Source organism: Chiloscyllium punctatum, chromosome 9 (genome assembly GCF_047496795.1).
Source record: "Chiloscyllium punctatum isolate Juve2018m chromosome 9, sChiPun1.3, whole genome shotgun sequence".
Classification (NCBI taxonomy): domain Eukaryota; kingdom Metazoa; phylum Chordata; class Chondrichthyes; order Orectolobiformes; family Hemiscylliidae; genus Chiloscyllium; species Chiloscyllium punctatum.
The window spans coordinates 70492394-70511936 of record NC_092747.1 but is presented as its reverse complement, the minus strand read 5'-3'; the positions used below and the strand labels follow the sequence as shown (position 1 = coordinate 70511936).

At 37.9% G+C, this 19543-nt stretch overlaps 1 protein-coding gene across 9 annotated transcripts in view; it reads left to right on the top strand.

Annotated features, from left to right (window-relative positions):
* The first annotated feature begins 833 nt into the window (after window positions 1–833).
* The window catches only part of grm5b (glutamate receptor, metabotropic 5b), a 573540-nt gene continuing 554830 nt past the window's right edge, over window positions 834–19543 (top strand). The window contains exons 1-2 of one of the 9 annotated variants that reach the window (XM_072577762.1): window positions 834–926; window positions 9178–10033. In XM_072577762.1, the coding sequence (XP_072433863.1) occupies window positions 9355–10033 (679 nt within the window). In that variant the 5' untranslated portion in view covers window positions 834–926; window positions 9178–9354. The other 8 variants (XM_072577767.1, XM_072577758.1, XM_072577763.1 and 5 more) reach the window with 8 other exon arrangements.

Genomic DNA, 19543 nt, shown 5'->3' with positions numbered 1-19543 from the left:
GCTGGAAGCTTAATTTAAGCAGAGCAGAATAAGGAGACGGTAGAGTACCTCAGGTTAGTTTTTAAATGTCTATTCTGCATATTGGTTAGTGAATTGATGAGTGAATGATACATGCTATGAGGTAATTTGAAGGGTCAGGGTATGGAGTCAGTCAGAGGGGGGCAGCTGGGACTAATCAAAAGGGGATTAGTAGCATGGTGGGGACTAAGCCTGGTCAGTGAAGACTCATCAGGTCAGGGGGTAGCTGGGCTTGGCCAAGAGTAGGCAGAGTTTGCTCAGTAGAGTACTCAGATCACTAGGGAAGAGTGAGTCATGGGGTCATTTGCTAAGTTAGATAAGTTTTTAAAATGTATAGGATTTCTTGAATAAGTAAGAAGATTAGTTGCATGGAGGAGCCATTGGACAACTGTCCAATGGGATGTGAAGTGATAATCTGGGGACGTAAAACAAGGTATTCAACCAAGTTTAGTGCTTTTAGTTTCTATACAAATTTGCACAGCAATATATAATCTGATATACTACACAATACATCCACTTATTATTCTTGCACTGATAAGCATTTGCATTTTCTATTTCTATGTTCATCAAGGCAAGTCTTCAGGTACTGAGATCCCTTTCACCAGAACACAGGAGGCTAAGGAGAAAGCTAGGCCTTTTTAAACCTCCGAAGAGTTTAGCCGTGTTCGTTGGGAAATGTAATTTCCCTTGTCTATTTAAACATATCACTGAGGAGAAAAACTGGAAGTATGGAATGTTCTGTTACAGGGATTGGCTCCAGTAGGGATCAGAATTTTAATGGAACATCTGCTGAATATTTGAAGTAGAAATATTTTAGTTTCGGATTTCCAAGAAGAATCAACACGGCCCTCGTGGTGCAATGGTAGTGTCCCTACCTCTGAAGCAGAAGATCAAGTCCCACTCCAGAGGTGAGTCATTACATCTCTGAGCAGATTGATTTGAACACATTTAGGAGAATGAATAGAAACGCAATAGGCTGAATGGAGTTCTTCTATGCAGATACTTCTGTGGTGCTGTCAACGTTTCTGAGCACGCACATGTTTACAGAGCGTATTTCTCCAGAAATAGTTCCGCCACACACATCGGTTCAGAGTATAAATTATGATGACATGTTTGCAGTTGTCGTTCATTATTATGTAACGAACTTCCTTTGTGCAATATGCGGGAGGACTGTACTCTTCCATCGATAAATTGCTTTCCTTCCGCTCCCGGTTTACAATCTATTTAACAAACATAAGCAATTACTATTTCTGCTTTGTGTGTTTTGTTTGACGTTCTCGTTATGTGGCCATAACACCAGAACACACCCAACGTTTACCCTATAGAAATCTGCCGAGCCTTTCTCGTAGTATTCAACTCTCTCCTAATCCATTCCGTTTCACACAGACAACCCCAAATATTCAATCCCTTTCTTATTTGGCACACGCAATCCTCTCCATGCAATCTGCAAACCTAGGCAGCAGCACTTTAAACTCTCTCCTCATTCAGTCAAAGGCAACATCAACCAAAGGGAGATCCACAATCTTCAACATGTTGGAATCCCTCACAGTGGTGTTTTTCTAACATCAAACGAATCTGGTTAGTTGATTGCAATAACGTGTTCGCTATAAGTCACAGTTACATTCGCTATAAATGGAGCAAATTGAACACAAGGTTGCCATGGTGAAGATTGAATAGTCCTAATTCGAGAGCTTGCAATCTTCACACAATCTGCTGGATCAGCCAGACTTATTTGAAGGGATCACCTTAAGGAAACCGGTATGTTCTTTCAAGCTTTTGCTCGTCTTTGATTTGTTTATTGTGTCTTTTTTAAAAAAAATATTTTTAGCAAACGGAGTCATGCGTTTTTTGTTTATTTCAAAGCTTGAGAAAATGAAATGCATCATGGAGTTCCAAGATCAAATCCGAAATCTGTTACTGTAATCAATGCGCCAACATAGTGCCTGGGAGCCAGTCAGACTTCCCTTTGCAAGGTTCCAGTCTAAAGCGCATACCTTTGGTCAGCAGTAGCAGCCCACAAGAATGGACATTGACAGAATTTTACTGTCAAGCCGCAACGAGAGAGAAACGCGCACGAATAGTCCCCTACACAGCTTCCGGCTGCTTCCAGTTTTGGGAGCAGGTGTCATTCACCCTGGTGTGGAAAGATAATATTTTAACAAATATTTCTACGACGAACGCAAGGAATTGCGAAGTCTGGATAAATCGGAATTGCAGCCATTGTATAGTGACCTGGGCTTGTCCTTGCATACCCGCTCTTTCTGCTCGTTCAGAGCGGTTGTTACAGTGGCTCCAGTATGTTTATAGTCCAAAGGAAAAACACACAATGGAATTCAATTTCAATTGAGCGCAAAACTATCAATGACAACTGATGTGTTAGTTATCGTAAGCGACTATCGTCTACAGATATGAACACTTTTATTTCAATATCGTAAAGAATATTGTCCTCTCCACGTTCCTACAATTTACACCAAAGCAACTCTAGTGACCTGGCGTTAGAATCAGAGTTCCTAACGCTCCTACTTTAGTGCAGACTCATTCTGCAATAGCTACCTCCCCTTCCCACAGCTAATGATGAGTGAGCACTCAGCTTATATTAGCAATAAGGACACAACACCACATCAGTGTCACCATCATGTACTCGAGCTGCTGCTATTGTTTCTAATCTCAATTTCTTTCATTATTCAGATGAGATTCCACAGGCTAAAAGTAAAAGTCACAGATAATGGTGAAAACACTCAGCAGGTCGGGCAGCATGTGTGGGGGCAGTTATTCGAAATCATAATTTTACCGCCTTCCTGCACGGACGCTGTCTAAGTGGCGGGGTGTTTCCCGCATTTTCTGCTGAGTTCCGGTACTTACTCATGTACAGCAAGTCTCTACTATTTCTTTCGAGCATCGTTGTAAATTTTACGGTTTAAACCGAAAATGTTTGAATGCGTATTTGTGAGTAGCTCTGTCTCTATATTGCCGCTTTCATTGCTCACAAGTCTTGGGCGCGCTACTATTCTGTGCATGTAACTATCTTTACTTTTGGCCTCTGTGTGTGCACACCTGACTGGATTACAATTTCTCTGTCTATGAAGCGACTGAATCTCCACCTCTCTGCTTCAATCTGTATGCTAATATCTCCGTGTTTGGGTGTGTTGGTTTAATGTCTGCTCAAGCACCTCAGAGAGAGAGACATTGCCTGCCATTGCTCATGTGCCTTTTGGTATAGCCCTTTTTGGTTCGAATATTCTTCCTGTATGTAAAACATGTGTATCTTATATATATAACCATTTAACATGTAGCCTCTTAATTTGTGCTCATCTCTGACTGAATTCCATAGCCTTCAATCAGGTTTCCATCCTCTTAAAGGACTGAAAGGACACTTATCAAATTCACATGGCACCCTGAGTGACTGTGACCATGCTTAGTTACTCTTTTGACGCCTATCTTGACCTGCATGAAGTGTTCAAGCACATCATCTTACTGCAGGTACCTGGCACTCTTCCATCATTCAGCGTGTTGAGACTGCTCTCACCAAGTTCCATTCTTATGCATCCAGTCACATCCTGGGAAGATCTGCAATGGCTTCTCTTCCTACTCATGCTTCTGCTATTCCAAAGTATGCCAAGAATAAATCCGTTGCTTCATTAGATTCCATGTTTACATTGACCTCAAAATTTCTGTCACCATCACATCTCAACACTCAATCTGTCTTTGATTTGTTTGTTCCATATTCACCCTGGGCGAGCAATCATTTTCTCCCACTAAATATTGCGAAGACCAAAGCCACTGTCTCTGGTTCTCATTCCAAAAGTATGCATTCCCCAGTCAAAAACTCAATCCCATTTTCTCCATTGATTTGAGGTTGAGCCAGAATCTGTACAATCTTGGTATCCAGCCTTGGTGTTTAGCTTTCAATCACATACCTATTTTGTCCAAAAGACATTCTACTTCCATATCTATGGCATTATGCATCTTCAAATCTCCCTCAAATAAAACTGGCTCCATGTTTTTGTTAACACCAAACTATTTCAATGCTCCCATGGCTGACCTCCCAACTTCCATATCTTTATCTACTTGAACTCATTTAAAGATCTTTCATCTGTATCCAATATGAAGTTCTGTCCATCCATCTATCCTGTATTTGCTGGTGAGCATCAGCTTCTGAGATTTTGAAAGTTCCCACTCTTGTTTGCAATACCATCTACAACCTCACCAACACCCTTCCATTCTCTCTGTAATCTATGGAAATGTACCTGCAGAATAGGGTTACTGCAGCTCTAGACTTTTGCTCTTTGCAATATTAATTGGTCTGCCACTAGTGGCTATGCCTTCAGTTTCATGATCGTAAGGCCCCTTCCCCTTTCTGGGCCTTTCATCCTTTAAAACACTCCTTGAGACCTATCTCTGTGACCAAAATAATGGTCAGCTATCTGATTAACTGCTTACGTTGACTGTTCTTAATGTCTCTCCTGTGAAGTGCTTTGGAGCATTTCATTAGATTGAAGGCATTATACAACCTCTTGTTGTTATCTATGTTTGTGTGTCAGTAAAGACTCCTTATGTGTTCCCGTGTGGGTGTTGTGCACTTTGTAGCATCAGCTATGGTTTAATTGCCTGGTGTAATGAGATGGGTAAGGGTTGTTGATTCTTACATTTCCACACAGCAGGTTACAAGAATAATGACCAATAATTAAATGGAAAGTTGACAGCAAAATTTAAGCAACAATTAAGCATTTGCATTTAGTTTTTTAAAACTATTTAAAAACAAGTAAATAACTTACATGTAGAATCAGATCATTTAGTGGGCAAAGAAGATTTCTTTGTCTTCATGCTTTGTTTCTGTACGTTTGTAGCATGGTATTTGTTTACTGAGAAGGACACCCAACCATTGACTTTGACAGGTTGTGAATAATTAACAAATTCGCCAGGAAATATACTTATGCTAGCTATTAATTATATCAAAAACTCGAAATATTAAGTCCAGAAATTGACAGCAAATACATTTGTTTTGTTTACACGTAATATGAACAGTAAAGATGTATATTTTGCAAGTACCACTCAGCAAATGTTCTATATTCGAGGGGCAAGATATGCTGCCTAATATTCGAAATAAGGCGAAGAAACACAGCTATGTAAGTCAAAATTGGTATCATGTGTTTTCTAATGTAAGCGCGTGATAATTAACTCTATACATCACGATATGTTGATTTCCTGGAGTATAAAATGATCGATCCCAAGGGAAGATATCACTTAATGAAAGTATTTGAATAAGCAAATAGAAATTATTTATTTTGTAAGTCAGAGAGAGCACGTTCAGATTTCAGATCTCCAGCACATTGGAAAAACTCAATATCTATAAAGGCAAACAGATAAGAATCTTTGGGTGGCATCATTCTTTCGTCTTACAAATCAAGATCAATCTCTTGAAATGCCCAAACAAATAATTCACATTAGAATCAACGTGCGTCTCTGCTGTTTCAACTCCATGGAGATCCTCAATGCGGTTAAAAAATCGGCATGATATTCACTTTCTTGTATTAATTCGGATCAAGTTAGTTCCTGATAAGAGGATTGTTTAAATATCGTCCCCGAACTTTAACATACACACTTTAAAATTCCAAAGGATTAGTTGATTTCCGTTGGTTTTAGGCATTCCTTGGGGCAGGGTGAGGTTACACATGTTCTGACTATTTTCAACGTTAACGCAATCCTTAATTTCTAAAATGTGTAAGAGGATAGCTGAGAATTCTCTGCTATGGACTCAGCGTCCGAGCGGATGTACCTCACGTCATTGTTATTTTCTTCACATCTCAAATTGTTGTTTTAATCAATTATAGAAATAATTCTACAGAATAAAAACCCGATACATGGGGATGTATGTTGGCGCTTAAGATATCCTTCAGTGCCTTGAATCGAATATATTCGGAAATATACGATAAGGGTGAGAAAGGAAACGTGTTACTTATATTAACAGTGGCAACAGCTTCACATTAACTATTAAGTTAGTTGGGTCTGCGTTAAGAGAATACACAAACGAAGTGAGATGTCTGTAGAAAATAGTACGGTCGAGATTCGAAGTCCATTATATTTTTTGAGAGAATGGAAATTGGTTTCATTTTCAAGTAGATAAAGAAGGTTAGCCTAAACTTCAGCAAATCGGTCAAACCACATGAAATTGGCATGGACAAACTGCGTTCCATCCATAACACTTCGGAATGCTCACCATTCAAACATGTATTTGCGTTTTGCGTTTCGAGCAAAGTTTTACAAGTTCATTACATTGGTACATTTAAAAAAAAGCTAAAATAGACGATTCTCACATTCCTACTATGTTTTATTTTAAAGTCGCACAATAAATGGTCTGTGGATGACCCTCGCACCTTGGTGTTGGTGATCGTCGCCATTAGGTCGGAGGTTAGACGGTTGTTATGATAGCACTTCTTCCGCATTTTAATATTGTTATCATTTGGAGCTTAATTGAACAAGTTGTTTATTTCGGGCTTGTTTACAGTCACTATTGACATTGTCGAACGAAACGGAGCTGTACCCTCCGTCAGTTGGAGTGAGATGTTATTATTGTTAAACTTTGTACCCTTTAAGTTACCTTGGTTAGATGTTGAAATATAGATTATCATCGGTAGATGGCGCCCGAAGTTTAATATTGGACAGTTCTCAAACCATTTTTGTTTAATTTAGCATAATTTTCATAATAAAAGAAAAATACAAAGAAACAAACGGGAACAACATTTAATGATTTATTGAAATCGCATCTTTTCATCTACGGTGAGACGGAAATCTAATTCAGTCAGAAGCTGTTTTCCATGCATGCATAATACCAATCTCATTTGTTAAATAGCAAACAAGATGTTTAGATGCATTTTTAAAGCCTGTCGTTAAGATTTGGTTTATTCATCTCATTGACTCATCCTGCAGTTTCCCAAACCTATCGTGCGTGGCGCGGAGAAGGAACACAAATTTTAAGCCCTTTTTTGTTAAAATGACATTGAGAATGAATCGGATTGCAAAGATAGAGAAAAAGGTGCGAACAGTTAAACGGCAGCGTGACATGATGCTGACTTGCGGTCTGTTCGGGTTTGAATCTCAAAGGCTCCAGAAGGTACGTGTCTGCAAAGATTGAGCGGTCTGCGCCGTCTCTAACCTGATTTTGAATGTCAAATGCATCAAAGATCAGTCACACCGCCAAGCAGCTCGTGGGATTTTTTTTAAATTTAAAAAAGCCAACTACTGCCAGCTAACACAGAGAAAGCTTCCCGGAGCAAGCCGCAGGGAAAACGACGGCCAGAATGTATTTACCCATCCTTAGTTATCGCTACAGCTAGACAGTAGGAGATGCCATCACAGGCGGATTGGGCTGCCAGGACTCCAAACCTTTGGGTAAATATAAACTGCAGTGTATTTTATAGCGACCAGTCCTTATTTATGAGAAGTCACACGTATATGGAATTCTGTAGTTTTATTTACACTAAACTGTTTTGTACAGTGCAAGTGATGCCATGTTGAATTAAACCGGTTTAATCAGAAATGACGGGAACGTTAATGTAGTAATTTGCTAGTCTTTGGCCCCATATTTCCAGCTGCTTCGAGGAATAGTCACTCTTGACCTCCCCCCCGCCCCCCAACCCCTTTCCCACCGTCCCCTTCATCCGTTTTCATGTCTATTCAGCTTGTTCCAATATTGCATCTAACCCCGAGTATTTCCAACTCGGTGTTCACTGAAAGAAAACCGACATTTCGAGAATTGCAGCAGGTAGGTTATTTGTCGAGAAGTAAGTGGATGAACAGGTATGGACTGACCATGTAATGCAGTTCTTAGTCTTTTCATCCGACTGTCAGGGGAAACGATCAATTTGGGCTTGGATTCGGAAGCTTTAGGTTGATGGTTTGACAAACGGCACTCTGGTTATTGAGATATTCTTGTCAGAGAGAAATTATGAGGGACCCTGAAGCCTCTTCAGACATCAGCGTAGGGGCATAGCGTCTTTGTGCAATAACAGCAAGATATCTTCAGAGACTGCACGTATAAATGAAACTACCGAGACATTATAGAGTAATAGATCAGATGGAATGATGGAGTAAAAGGCAATCTCTGTTTTCTATTGCAATGAATGGGCAATGGATCATTGTCGTCACCTGTGAGACGATGCAAAGGGTGTAAAGACTCATTGACACCACAACAGCTGTATAGTACTGTCAGCCTTTCATCAGTGTAAGTGAACCTTGTCTCGTTTGGTAGTCATTTATTGGGATCAACATTTATGCAATTCGTTCAAAGAAACGTACACGTGCAACGTATTACTGGTATACATTTTCGTGATTTCTTAACGCTTTCGTATGTAACATTCAAGTAAAACCAAAGCATGATTTTTTTTGGGACCAGCCTCAATTTTGAAGGAGATATTAGTATATGAAGGATGACACTGGTTGACAAAATATGATGCGATCAGAATTATACTGAGTTCCACTAATAATATATGTATAACGCAGTCCTTAGACCAGGATTAAGTCCTAAAACCGAATATATTTGAATACTTTGCTCCATGTAAATTTTAAGTGCCCAGAGCAAAACTTACACTAGCTACATAAATATCACTGGTTTATTTTATTGCAGCACCAAGGAAAACAAAACAATCAAAATATAGTAAACAAAGGCTCAAACAAATCAAATGGCTTGTCATAAAGCCAATCTTGTACTTGAGATCAGGTTTGTTCATTCTATTTAGTTTGTGATGGACTTGAATTATTGTTAGTCTCGTGGACAGACAGAACCAGTATAAGAAATACATAACGTTTCAGTATGGAAATGATTTTCCTGTGAAGTTGCTCCATGTGACATAATACGTATTTTTTTCAACACCATTTCATCTACCTATGGAAAGAAAATTGGCAAATACATATTCCGCCTATAGATGGATTTTCAATGTATTTACTCAGAAGTATGCTGCAAAACAACATGACTTAGTCTGAACTGATCATCCTGCAATGGACTCGAAGCAGTAACCCCACGTACTATTGTCAAAGCTCGAAGGTCTCTTTGGGCATGATAGATACCAAATTTATTTCGTCATATGGCTAGTTAGTACTCTAAAAGAACATGCGGCAGTCAAGTCTCAGTGAAATTCTGATTTTATTTTCTTTTCTTAATAGGTTTCGAGATCGTGACATCCCTGGAATCACTCAAGAAATGACCTAAGTTTGCAAAGATGGCGTTTGGAAATTCTTGATTTATCCATATTTATTGGTGAACATTTTCTCACCTGCTTTTAAGTTAGTTTCAACCTTTCGTCGCAATGCTTTCCTGAACTCTAAGAACACTTGTATAAGATGATTTCCCTACTGGGCCTCATGGTTTTAGTGACAGCGGGAGATGTTTTCACGAACTTTCACTTCAGCGCCTCAGCCCAGTCAGGCGAGCGAAGGGTGGTTGCTCACCAGCCGGGGGACATCATCATTGGGGCTTTATTCTCAGTTCACCACCAGCCACCCGCGGACAAGGTCCACGAGAGGAAGTGCGGCGCCATAAGGGAGCAATATGGCATTCAGAGAGTTGAAGCCATGCTGCACACGCTTGAGCGCATCAATGCGGACCAAATGTTGTTACCAAACATAACATTAGGATGTGAAATTAGGGACTCTTGCTGGCACTCCGCGGTGGCTCTAGAACAAAGTATTGAGTTTATAAGAGACTCTCTTATCTCCAATGAGGAAGAGGAGGGAATAGTGCGCTGTGTTGACGGAACTACCGTACCGTTCAGAGCCAAAAAGCCCATCGTTGGCGTTATCGGGCCTGGTTCCAGCTCTGTGGCCATTCAAGTGCAGAACCTACTGCAACTTTTCAACATACCTCAAATTGCATACTCTGCCACGAGCATGGATTTAAGCGATAAAACATTGTTTAAGTATTTTGTAAGAGTGGTGTCATCTGATGCCCGTCAAGCGCGTGCCATGGTTGACATTGTGAAGCGGTACAACTGGACCTACATCTCCGCTATACACACAGAAGGTATTTTACTGTTTTTTTAAAGAGAGTGTTTAGTCTTCTGTTAATCTGTTTCGAGTCTGTCAATGGCTAAATAGATTAGATTAGATAACTAACAGTGTGGAAACAGGCCCTTCGGCCCAACAAGTCCACACTGCCCCGCCGAAGCGTAACCCACCCATATCCCTACATCTACCCCTTACCTAACACTACGGGCAACTTAGCATGGCCAATTCACCTGACCTGCACATCTTTTGGACTGTGGGAGGAAACCGGAGCACCCGGAGGAAACCCACGCAGACACGGGGAGAACGTGCAAACTCCACACAGTCAGTCGCCTGAGGCGGGAACTGAACCCGGGTCTCTGGCGCTGTGAGGCAGCCGTGCTAACCACTGTGCCACCGTGCCGCCCACTAGGCTTTAATTATCCATTACCACCGTAGAAATGCCACGGTGTTACAATATCTGCCTGCTTAATACTCATCAGTATATAATCATAGATGCAAAATTGCTTTTTTTTCAGGTTTTGAATTTTTTTTATTGTTGATTTAGTTTGTTTTAAACAAAATCATTTACAGTATTGAACATATATTTACTTATGTTGCCCCTTACCGTTTTGGTTCTTAAGCTTAAGATATTTAGAACCTTCGAAAACAAAATAATACTTATATATATATAATATTCTTTAATATTTGCCTAAGTTTTTCAGTTAGTAATGTTATTTGTGAAATCCAAGGAATACTTCTTAAAGTTAGTTATGGTTGATCCTTGATATTCAAATATCATTGGGTACGTTAGCTATCATAGAAACTTATCTGGAATTGTGCTTCACTGCTGAAATACTGAGAATGGCATTCTACAATTCATTAGTTTGCTAATGAATCAGTATGACTCATAAATTAAACTGCAAATATTAAGAGTCAAGAGTGTGGTGCTGGAAAAGCACAGCAGGTCAGGCAGCATCTGAGGAGGAGGAGAACTGACGTTGCGGGCATAAATCCTTCATCAGGACTGATAAATTCCTGAGGAAGGGTTTATGCCCAAAACATTGATTCTCCTGCTCCTCGGATGCTGCCTGACCTGCTGCGTTTTTCCAGCACCACACTCTCGACTTTGATCTCCAGCATCTGCAGACCTCACTTTCTCCTGGAAATATTAAGACTATGGCCTTCATAAAGCTTCAGTTATGATTTTCTGCCACTGGAATCTTACAAGTAGTGTACAATTGCTATGGCTAAACTATTTAGAATTTCTAACATCATAAAGCCAATAGTACAGAATACTACCGCCTTTGTATTTAAAAGGGAAGTAAGGAGCAATTTAGATCAGGAAGGATAGATAAGAAAAAAATCCCAGTTGGAGTTTTATCATATGAATATAGAAGAAAGAAAGGAGTTTTTTTGACTCCTTGTACATTAAATGAACTCTTCGCAAAATACAATTGAACTACAAACACCTTATAATGGATGCACTGTCCTTTATAACAAACCACTTTACAGTAAGTTGTATTTATTGCAATCAAATTTGATTTACTGGAGTATCACCAAATCACAAAATAGACTTCCACAGATTGACATTTATAAATCAGACAAAATGGCAAGTTGAATTTTATTATATTCAGCAGCTAAGTAGCGACAATAGAACGTAATCCAAAAGCTTTTTAACGGTAATAAATTGCCACATTTACCGCATCTTCAGACTGTGACCAAAATCAATTGTCTTTTGCACAATGGTCCTAAAACAAAAACAGCAAATATTGAATACATTTCAATTCATAGCAGTTCACACAGCATCTGTGAAGAGAAGTGCCAAATTAACAGTTTAGGCACATCACTTTGTTCAAACTGATAGTAATCCGGGCCTAGAGAACAAGTTAAAAATGATTTTATAAACAGGTACGAATATGAGTAACTGATGTGGTTTAAGAATTGAAAAGATGGGTGTACAGAGTAGCACAGTAAAAGTTTATGTATTTTTCTGATGAGGGGCATCATTCTGTTTGCATAGAATATTGGTGTCCAAACTGACAAATTTATGATTGCCATACGTGATGCACTTGCATGTATTGGCAAGTACACATTTTAATACACAGCATCCTCTTCTTTACAGATAGCAAGAACATGGACATGTACTGTGTCTATTTCAACTCAACAAAATAAGTGACAGCCATTTCCCTAATTCATTTCTCAGGGTAATGGTGCAACCAATCAAAATCCACCTAGCTGGTTGAAAATTTTTAAAAAGCTTGGCAGTTAACTGTCGATCATTATTAATCAATGTAATATCTCAACCAATCACAGTCCATTTGCCAAACAATTACCTTTTTCCTCTGCAGCATAAATTTTGGTTATCCCCTTTTAATAAATATTCTTGTGTGTTGCCCTAATGAGTTCAAAACAAAAAACCTTGACAAATGTGTTTTCTTCAGCAATACTCATATTCTGTTCTATCAAACATTAACAGAAAGACACTTAACAGACTTTTAATGCATGAGTTATGTGTATGTACTATCCAGTATTTTGATATCCATAATGAAGTAATATGGTTACTTAAATACTTACTGCCCTGGGCAAAATGAGTCATTGTGACATATACAGACGTTCACTATTCTTGTTATTGAGTGTATTTGAGAGGCATTTACAAATGTTAGATTAATCATTTGGAAGACATTTTGAAGTACACAGGTGGTTCATCATTCAGTTGGCAGAGATAACTCTTCCAGAAGGCATTCTTTCCTTGGTGTGATCCTGCTCTGAGAGCTCAATAACTATTTTGGTAATTTGAGCCTAGAAGTTGAAAATAATAGATATGTCTAAAATAGTTTTGTGACAGATCTCTATCAACTATTTATGAAACATGTTAATCAACTTCAAATAAATAAGTTATAACCCGTGTCAAAATAACAGATACGGACATGTCATTAATTGATACATTAAACATTACATGTTACCAAACCAATATTAACTTAGAGACTACATGATAAACATATGCTTGTGTACTCACTTGTAACCTTAATGTCTCTTCATGTGCAGAATCTTTGATTGATAACATAAAACAGAGCAGAATTGTATACTGATCACATTAAGATTTCCACAACTGATATCTATGAATTATTCTAATTAAGCAGTTAATTAAGAACTTAAAACGTTGTGCGAAGGAGGACAGGGAATGTGAACAATGCACTAATCTTAATATAAAACATTTTAAGTTGTAGGAAAAAAATGCATTTTTAGAATAATGCCTCTGAATTTCTGGAATTTTCATATATGGAATCTATATATTTCCCCTGTCATGTCAGTAGAGAGCAGTGATGTTTTACTTTGTTTACTTGTTAGAATCTAAAAAAAATTACTAAAATAATGAAGCCACAAAGTCCATCGTTTCAATTGAGAGAATTTTACTACATAAATTGGATTTTAATTTGGATAAATATGAGGTATTGTATTTTGGTAAAACAAACAAAGGCATAATTTATACAATTAATGGTAGGCCCCGGGTAGTGTTGTAAAACAAAGAAACCTGGAGGTTCGTGTACATAATTCCTTGAAAAGGGAAGGATATTATTAAACTGGAGAGGGTTCCGAAAATATTCACTAGGATGTTGCTAGGAAAGGAAGGTTAGAGACATGGAAATAGACTGGAAAGGTTGGGATTGTTTTTCACTGTAACACAAGAGATTAAGGGGTGACCTTATTGAGGTTTATAAAATTATGAGGGGCAAAAGGTTCTTTTCCCTAGAGCTGGGGAGTTCAAAAGTGGGAGCATATTTTTAAGATGAGAAGAGAGAAAGATTATAAAGGATGTGAGGGGCAACATTTTAACTTAGTGATTTGTGTGTGGAATGAGCTGCCAGAGAAAGTGGTGGATGCAGGTACAGTTACAATGTTTACAAGACAATTGAATGAGTTAATGAATAGAAAAAGTTTGAAGGGATATTGGCCAAACACAGGCAGATGGGACTCGTTTAGTTTGAGAAAATTGTCAGCATGGACTGGTTGAACTGTCTCCTTGCTGTATGACTCTATGAATGTATAGATGTGAATATTAATTATATCTTAAATAGTCAGTCATGTTGAACTTATGGAAAGTATAATGAATATAATTATTTTTCTCAGTTTATTCTTAACTCAAATTTTATTTCATAATCATTTGACCTATACCCTGAAATTTAAGTCAGATACTTAACCAGAAATACTGGATTAGCCTTTTTAGTCTGAGTCCTGTTTCAAAGATTTGTATAGAGAGTGAGACTTCTTATATTTTTCACTTACTTCTGCCAAAGCTTTCCCTTTATATCTCTTCCAATTGTAGATGCCCCTTTCAACATAAATATTGCCAGAGTCTTATGCATAGTGTCATGCAGATAATGTGATTTTATATGATATGTAATGCTTATGTAATTTTTTCAATTGGTGACATTGATTTTTTTTTGTCCGAAGAAATAATAATTAACTTAAGTGTTTCTGTAGCTACTGTAATTTATTTTAAAACAGCTTGAAGAGTAACTTTCAAAATGAATGGTTTTTTTTTACATTGGAAGGGTTTACCTACCAAGTAAGGTAAATAATAATGCATCAAAGTTGGAATTGTTGTTTTAATCTTAAAGGAAAACCCATGGACTGGGGATAAAATGGCTTTGGTTTCCTGTTTGTGACAGTTCCACAGAGATTCTAAGGTGAAGATAGATGTGGTGCTTGGATAAAACCCTGAAGGGGTTATTTGAAGCTGAGAGCATTTATAATCAGGTGTATGAAAACTTCAAGATAAGGGTATCATATTTTCCAGACTGGGAGTTGAAGTTCCAGCTAACTTATGATTATCAAGATACTAGAAATATAATTTTTTTTCTCTGGTGTGGGCACTTTACAAAGGGTGCTTTAGGATTCTGTCAAGGGTGTGTTATGGAATTAGTGGGATTATTTTATTACAGCATGTTTCAAATTTATTAAAGACGTATTATGTGTAAAGCGTCAATCCAATCTATTTTATCTTCATTTTTTTTGCCTAATAAACTTTATTTTTAATGTTCAAACCAAACCTGCTTCATTATGTGCTTACATTTTAATGAAACCACGTCTTAGACCAAAACCTGGTACAAAATACTTCTCACAAAGGAAGATAGTTGTGGTTTTTGGAGGTCAGTCATCTCAGTTCCAGGACATCTGTGCACGAGTTCGTCAGGATATCATCCTTTGCCTAAACATCTTCAATTACTTATCATTGACCGACCCTCCATTTTAATATTCAAAGCAGGGATGTTCGCCAATGATGGCTTAATATTCAGCACCATTTGTGAGTCATCAGATACTGAAACAGTCTATGTGGAAATGCAGCAAAACCTAGACAATATCGAGACAAGTGGCAGGAGACATTTGTCTTACACAAGGGCAGGACAACACTTGCCTTTATTAGTCAGTGTATTGAGTATAGGAGTTGGGAGATCATTTGGCAGCTTCACAGGACATGTTTGCAGCCACTTTTGGAATTGTGCATGCAATTCTGGTCTCCTAGCTATAGGAAAGAAGTTATGAAACTTGAAAGTGTTCATAAAAGATTTATAAGGATAATGCCAAGGTTAGAGGGTTTGAACTCTAAGGAGAACTGAATAGGCTGGGGCTGTTTTATCTGGTAGTGTCAGAGACTATAAGGGTGACATTATAGAAGTTTGTAAAAATATGAAGGGCATGGATAAGCCAAGGTCTTTTCCCTGGGGTGGGGGGTTCAGAACTAGAAGGCATATGTTTAAGGTGAGAAAGGAAGGATTTAAAATGGACCTGAGGGGCAACCTGAGAGGAAGAGGGTGGTATGTGTATGGAATGAGCTGCCAGAGGAAGTGGTGGAGGTTGGTACAATTACGGCATTTAAGAGGCATCTGGATGGGTACATGAAGAGGAAGAGTTTAGAGCGATATGGGCCCAATGCTGGCAAATGGAACTAGATTAATTTTGGATATCTGGTCAGCATGGATGAGTCAGACTGAAGGGTCTGTTTTCATGCAATACATCTCAATGACTCAATAACTTGAAGAGTATCCAACTGTCACTCCTTGACATTCAATGACATTACCATCACTGCATCCATGCCAGTAACTTTCTGGGAGTTACCATTTACAAGAAAGTGAACTGGACTAGTCATAAGTACTGTGGTTAAAACAGCAGGTCAGAGGCTATGGATCTTGGAATGAATAATTCACCTCTTGACTCTGACGCCTGCCCAGTGTTTCCAACATGCAAGTCAGGAGTGTGGTAGAATACTTCCTACTTGCCTGAACACTCAAGAAGTTTGACACCATCCAGGACAAAGCAGCTCACATGAGTGGTGTAACATCCACAAACATCAACTTGCTCCACCACCAATGCTTAGTAGCAGCGATTTATACTACCTAAAAGATGCACTGTAAAAATTCACCAAAGCTCCATAGACAGCACAATCCAAATCCACAAATGGAACACCCTGCCTCACAGCATTGTGAGTATCTGTACACAGCGATTCAAGAAGGCAGTTCACCACAACCTCCTTAATGGCAACTAAGAATAGGCTATAAGTTCTTGCCCACCAATAACTCCCACATCTATGAATGAATTATTAAAACATGATCCATCAAACCAGATTTCAGTCAGGGATCTGACTTATCTATCGCATCAGCTGCGAATATAACAATAGCTATCTCAGCTCAAAACTTCCCTGGTTCTAATATTCTTTTACTTTGGAAATCTTGAGATTTTCTTTCCTCTATTAATTGTTCTGTTTAGCAGGCAGATACTTTAAAAATTTGCAATCACTCAGATTATTTCTAAAAGTATTATTGATCAGCCTAGTGATACAAAATTTAGTTTAAAAATGCCATAATGCGTTCGATTTCTGATTACAGCAAATGTGCATATTGAATCACCAGTTTTCACTTAAGTCAATGTAAAATTACACACTATATTTTTGATTTATGTGACCTATTGAGATAATTTCATAAATGCCTTTTTAAAATACATTTTTAATAAATACACTGGACCATACATATACTGCTCATTTTATAAATTTTTATTGTTAATTTTGGGATTGAGATTCATAGAGCAATTGATGCTGACTGATTCAGAACTTTAAAGCAAGTTATTGACAATCGGGCTCATCAATAAAATATTTTTTCCTTCTGGGAAATATTGTAAAAAACAGATGCAAATCATCTGGTGGAGAGAAGAATTTATTCAGTGTGTGTGCACATCTATAGAGAGAGAGAGAGAGAGAGCTTCATCTATGGTGTTTTGTAAGACATTTCTGATGTAGCTCTGGATGATATAGGAAGTATGAGAATGTGAGATTCAAGGTGATCAACTATACCTCCAAGAGAATTCAACTTGTGCAACTACCTTATCAATTTCAAGAAAAGTATTCAGTGCTCCCAATCCCTCGATGGACAGATTTAATGGCTTTATCATTCACTTTGTTTGGAACAGTTGTTTCTGTTTCATTATCTCTTCACCTCGTTCCAAAGACCATGGATTCTCAGTGGTTTAATATCTTTCCAACAGTTGAATATTTCTGCCTTTTCAATTCTGCCACTTGTAGACTGTCACCAGTGAGTCATAAACTCATGCCTGACAATATGTTTTAGGAACCAGCCTTCAAATTATTGGTCATGTTTACCAAACTTAGAAACATGATCTTGGAGATCTTGATTATCAAGAGCAGTTCATTGAATTTATGGCTAATATTCATAAATTCCTGTCACATTAGGTACTCAAAACTAGCTTGAGTTGCTAAAACTTTCCAGTACATTTTGCCAGCTTGTTTTTTGAAAGCTTGTTATGACTCATTTTTACAATTTTACAAGTTTGACTATCAGCAACACCTGTTTACCCCTGCTGATGTTGTTGTATCTGCCCACATGTTAGAGTGGTGCGTAGGATAAAGAGGAGTAAGATGACAGGTTGCTTCATCAAAGTAGCATCAACGCAGTCTTCAGTCTAAGGATAAGAAACCGAGAATGGTTCTGTTCCTTGAGTAATTATTTTATTCGCATAAATTTTTATTGAAGTAGTTAGGAAACATACCTAATTTAGGGTGAAATTTCTTAAAAAGATTAACCTGGTAGCAGAAATTGTCTAAGATATAGATTTTCTGTATTTATAGTTTTAGATAGTCACTGAATAGAACTGACTTAATTTGTTCTTTGTCTCAAACAATAATAATTTCCCTAGAACTGACTCTCATCTGGTTAAATCTTAATCTAACATCCGAGGAAATCTATGTTTATGGAGAGAAAAAAATACATTACCAGTAGAATTTTCTGATAAGGCTGTCTTGTAGTAACTGAAAGAAGTAGAGTTTTATGGCTTCCAATGAAAAACATACATTAACAAAACCATTTACTATACAATTTTCATCTGTCTTTCAGTGACAGCCTTGTAAAGGTTACTAGTACACTTAGAAATGCCAAGCTCTATGTGGCTTTAGGGGACATTGCTTATGAAACTTATTTCAAATCAAATCAATCCCACTTATAAAATTACTAACAAGCATATTTGCAGTATTTGCTGTGGGTATAACATAACAAAACATAAATGCAAACAATAAGTGTGGGAAAGAATCTAGCTCAGCTGCTTGATTTTGAGTGAAGAATAGCACTGCTAGTTTGGAGAAGGTTACTGCCTGATTATGTGTTGAACATGTTCAGAGAGAGCAGAACGTAATAAAGAGGGGAAAAACACAAAGGCAGACAAATGCTAAATTGTTACATGAAAAATGAGGTTTGATAGTTAATCCACATCTGGAAAGATTTGGGTTTTCAGTCCAGAGTGAAATATATTTTGGGTGCATTGTATGTTTTTAAAAACTGTCATGGAATTTAAAAAAAAACGAATAATTTAATACTGTTACGACAATTTATCTATTGCAGCCTGAATTCAAATGATTAAGTTGCATAGCTTGTGGCCTGTGAGCAAGATAAGCTCTGAGTAATAAATTATCAATTCATAACTAGCTAAACAACGAATCGATGAATTGAAATTGGATGGACATGTTTTTGAGTTCAACTTTGATATTAAGAAGAAACATATCTAGCATAAGTCCAATCTATTGCAATGGATATTGTTTATTAATAAAACAAGTTGTGATTGAAAGCATCTCTTTAGTTTGTTGAAACTTGGTCAGTTAAATATCCAACAAAAAATTCCAAGTCAAGGGACATATTTAATGATAACATAGATGTTAGTATTAGAATAAAATATGGCTGTCATCACATGTCTAGCAGTCAAAACCATCATAGAATCCCTACAGTATGGAAACATGCCATTTGGCCCATTGCGTCCACATCAATCCTCTGAACAGCATTCCACCCAGATCTGCAACAACTCCCCCCCCCCCATCCCCAATCTCTGCATTTTCCACAGCTAATCCACCTAGCATGCACATTGCTGGACACTATGAGCATGGCCAATCCACCTCATCTGCACATCTTTGGATTGTGGGAGGAAACTGGAGCATGTGAAAGAAACATATGCAGACACAGTGAGAATGTGCAAATTCCACACTGGCAGTCAC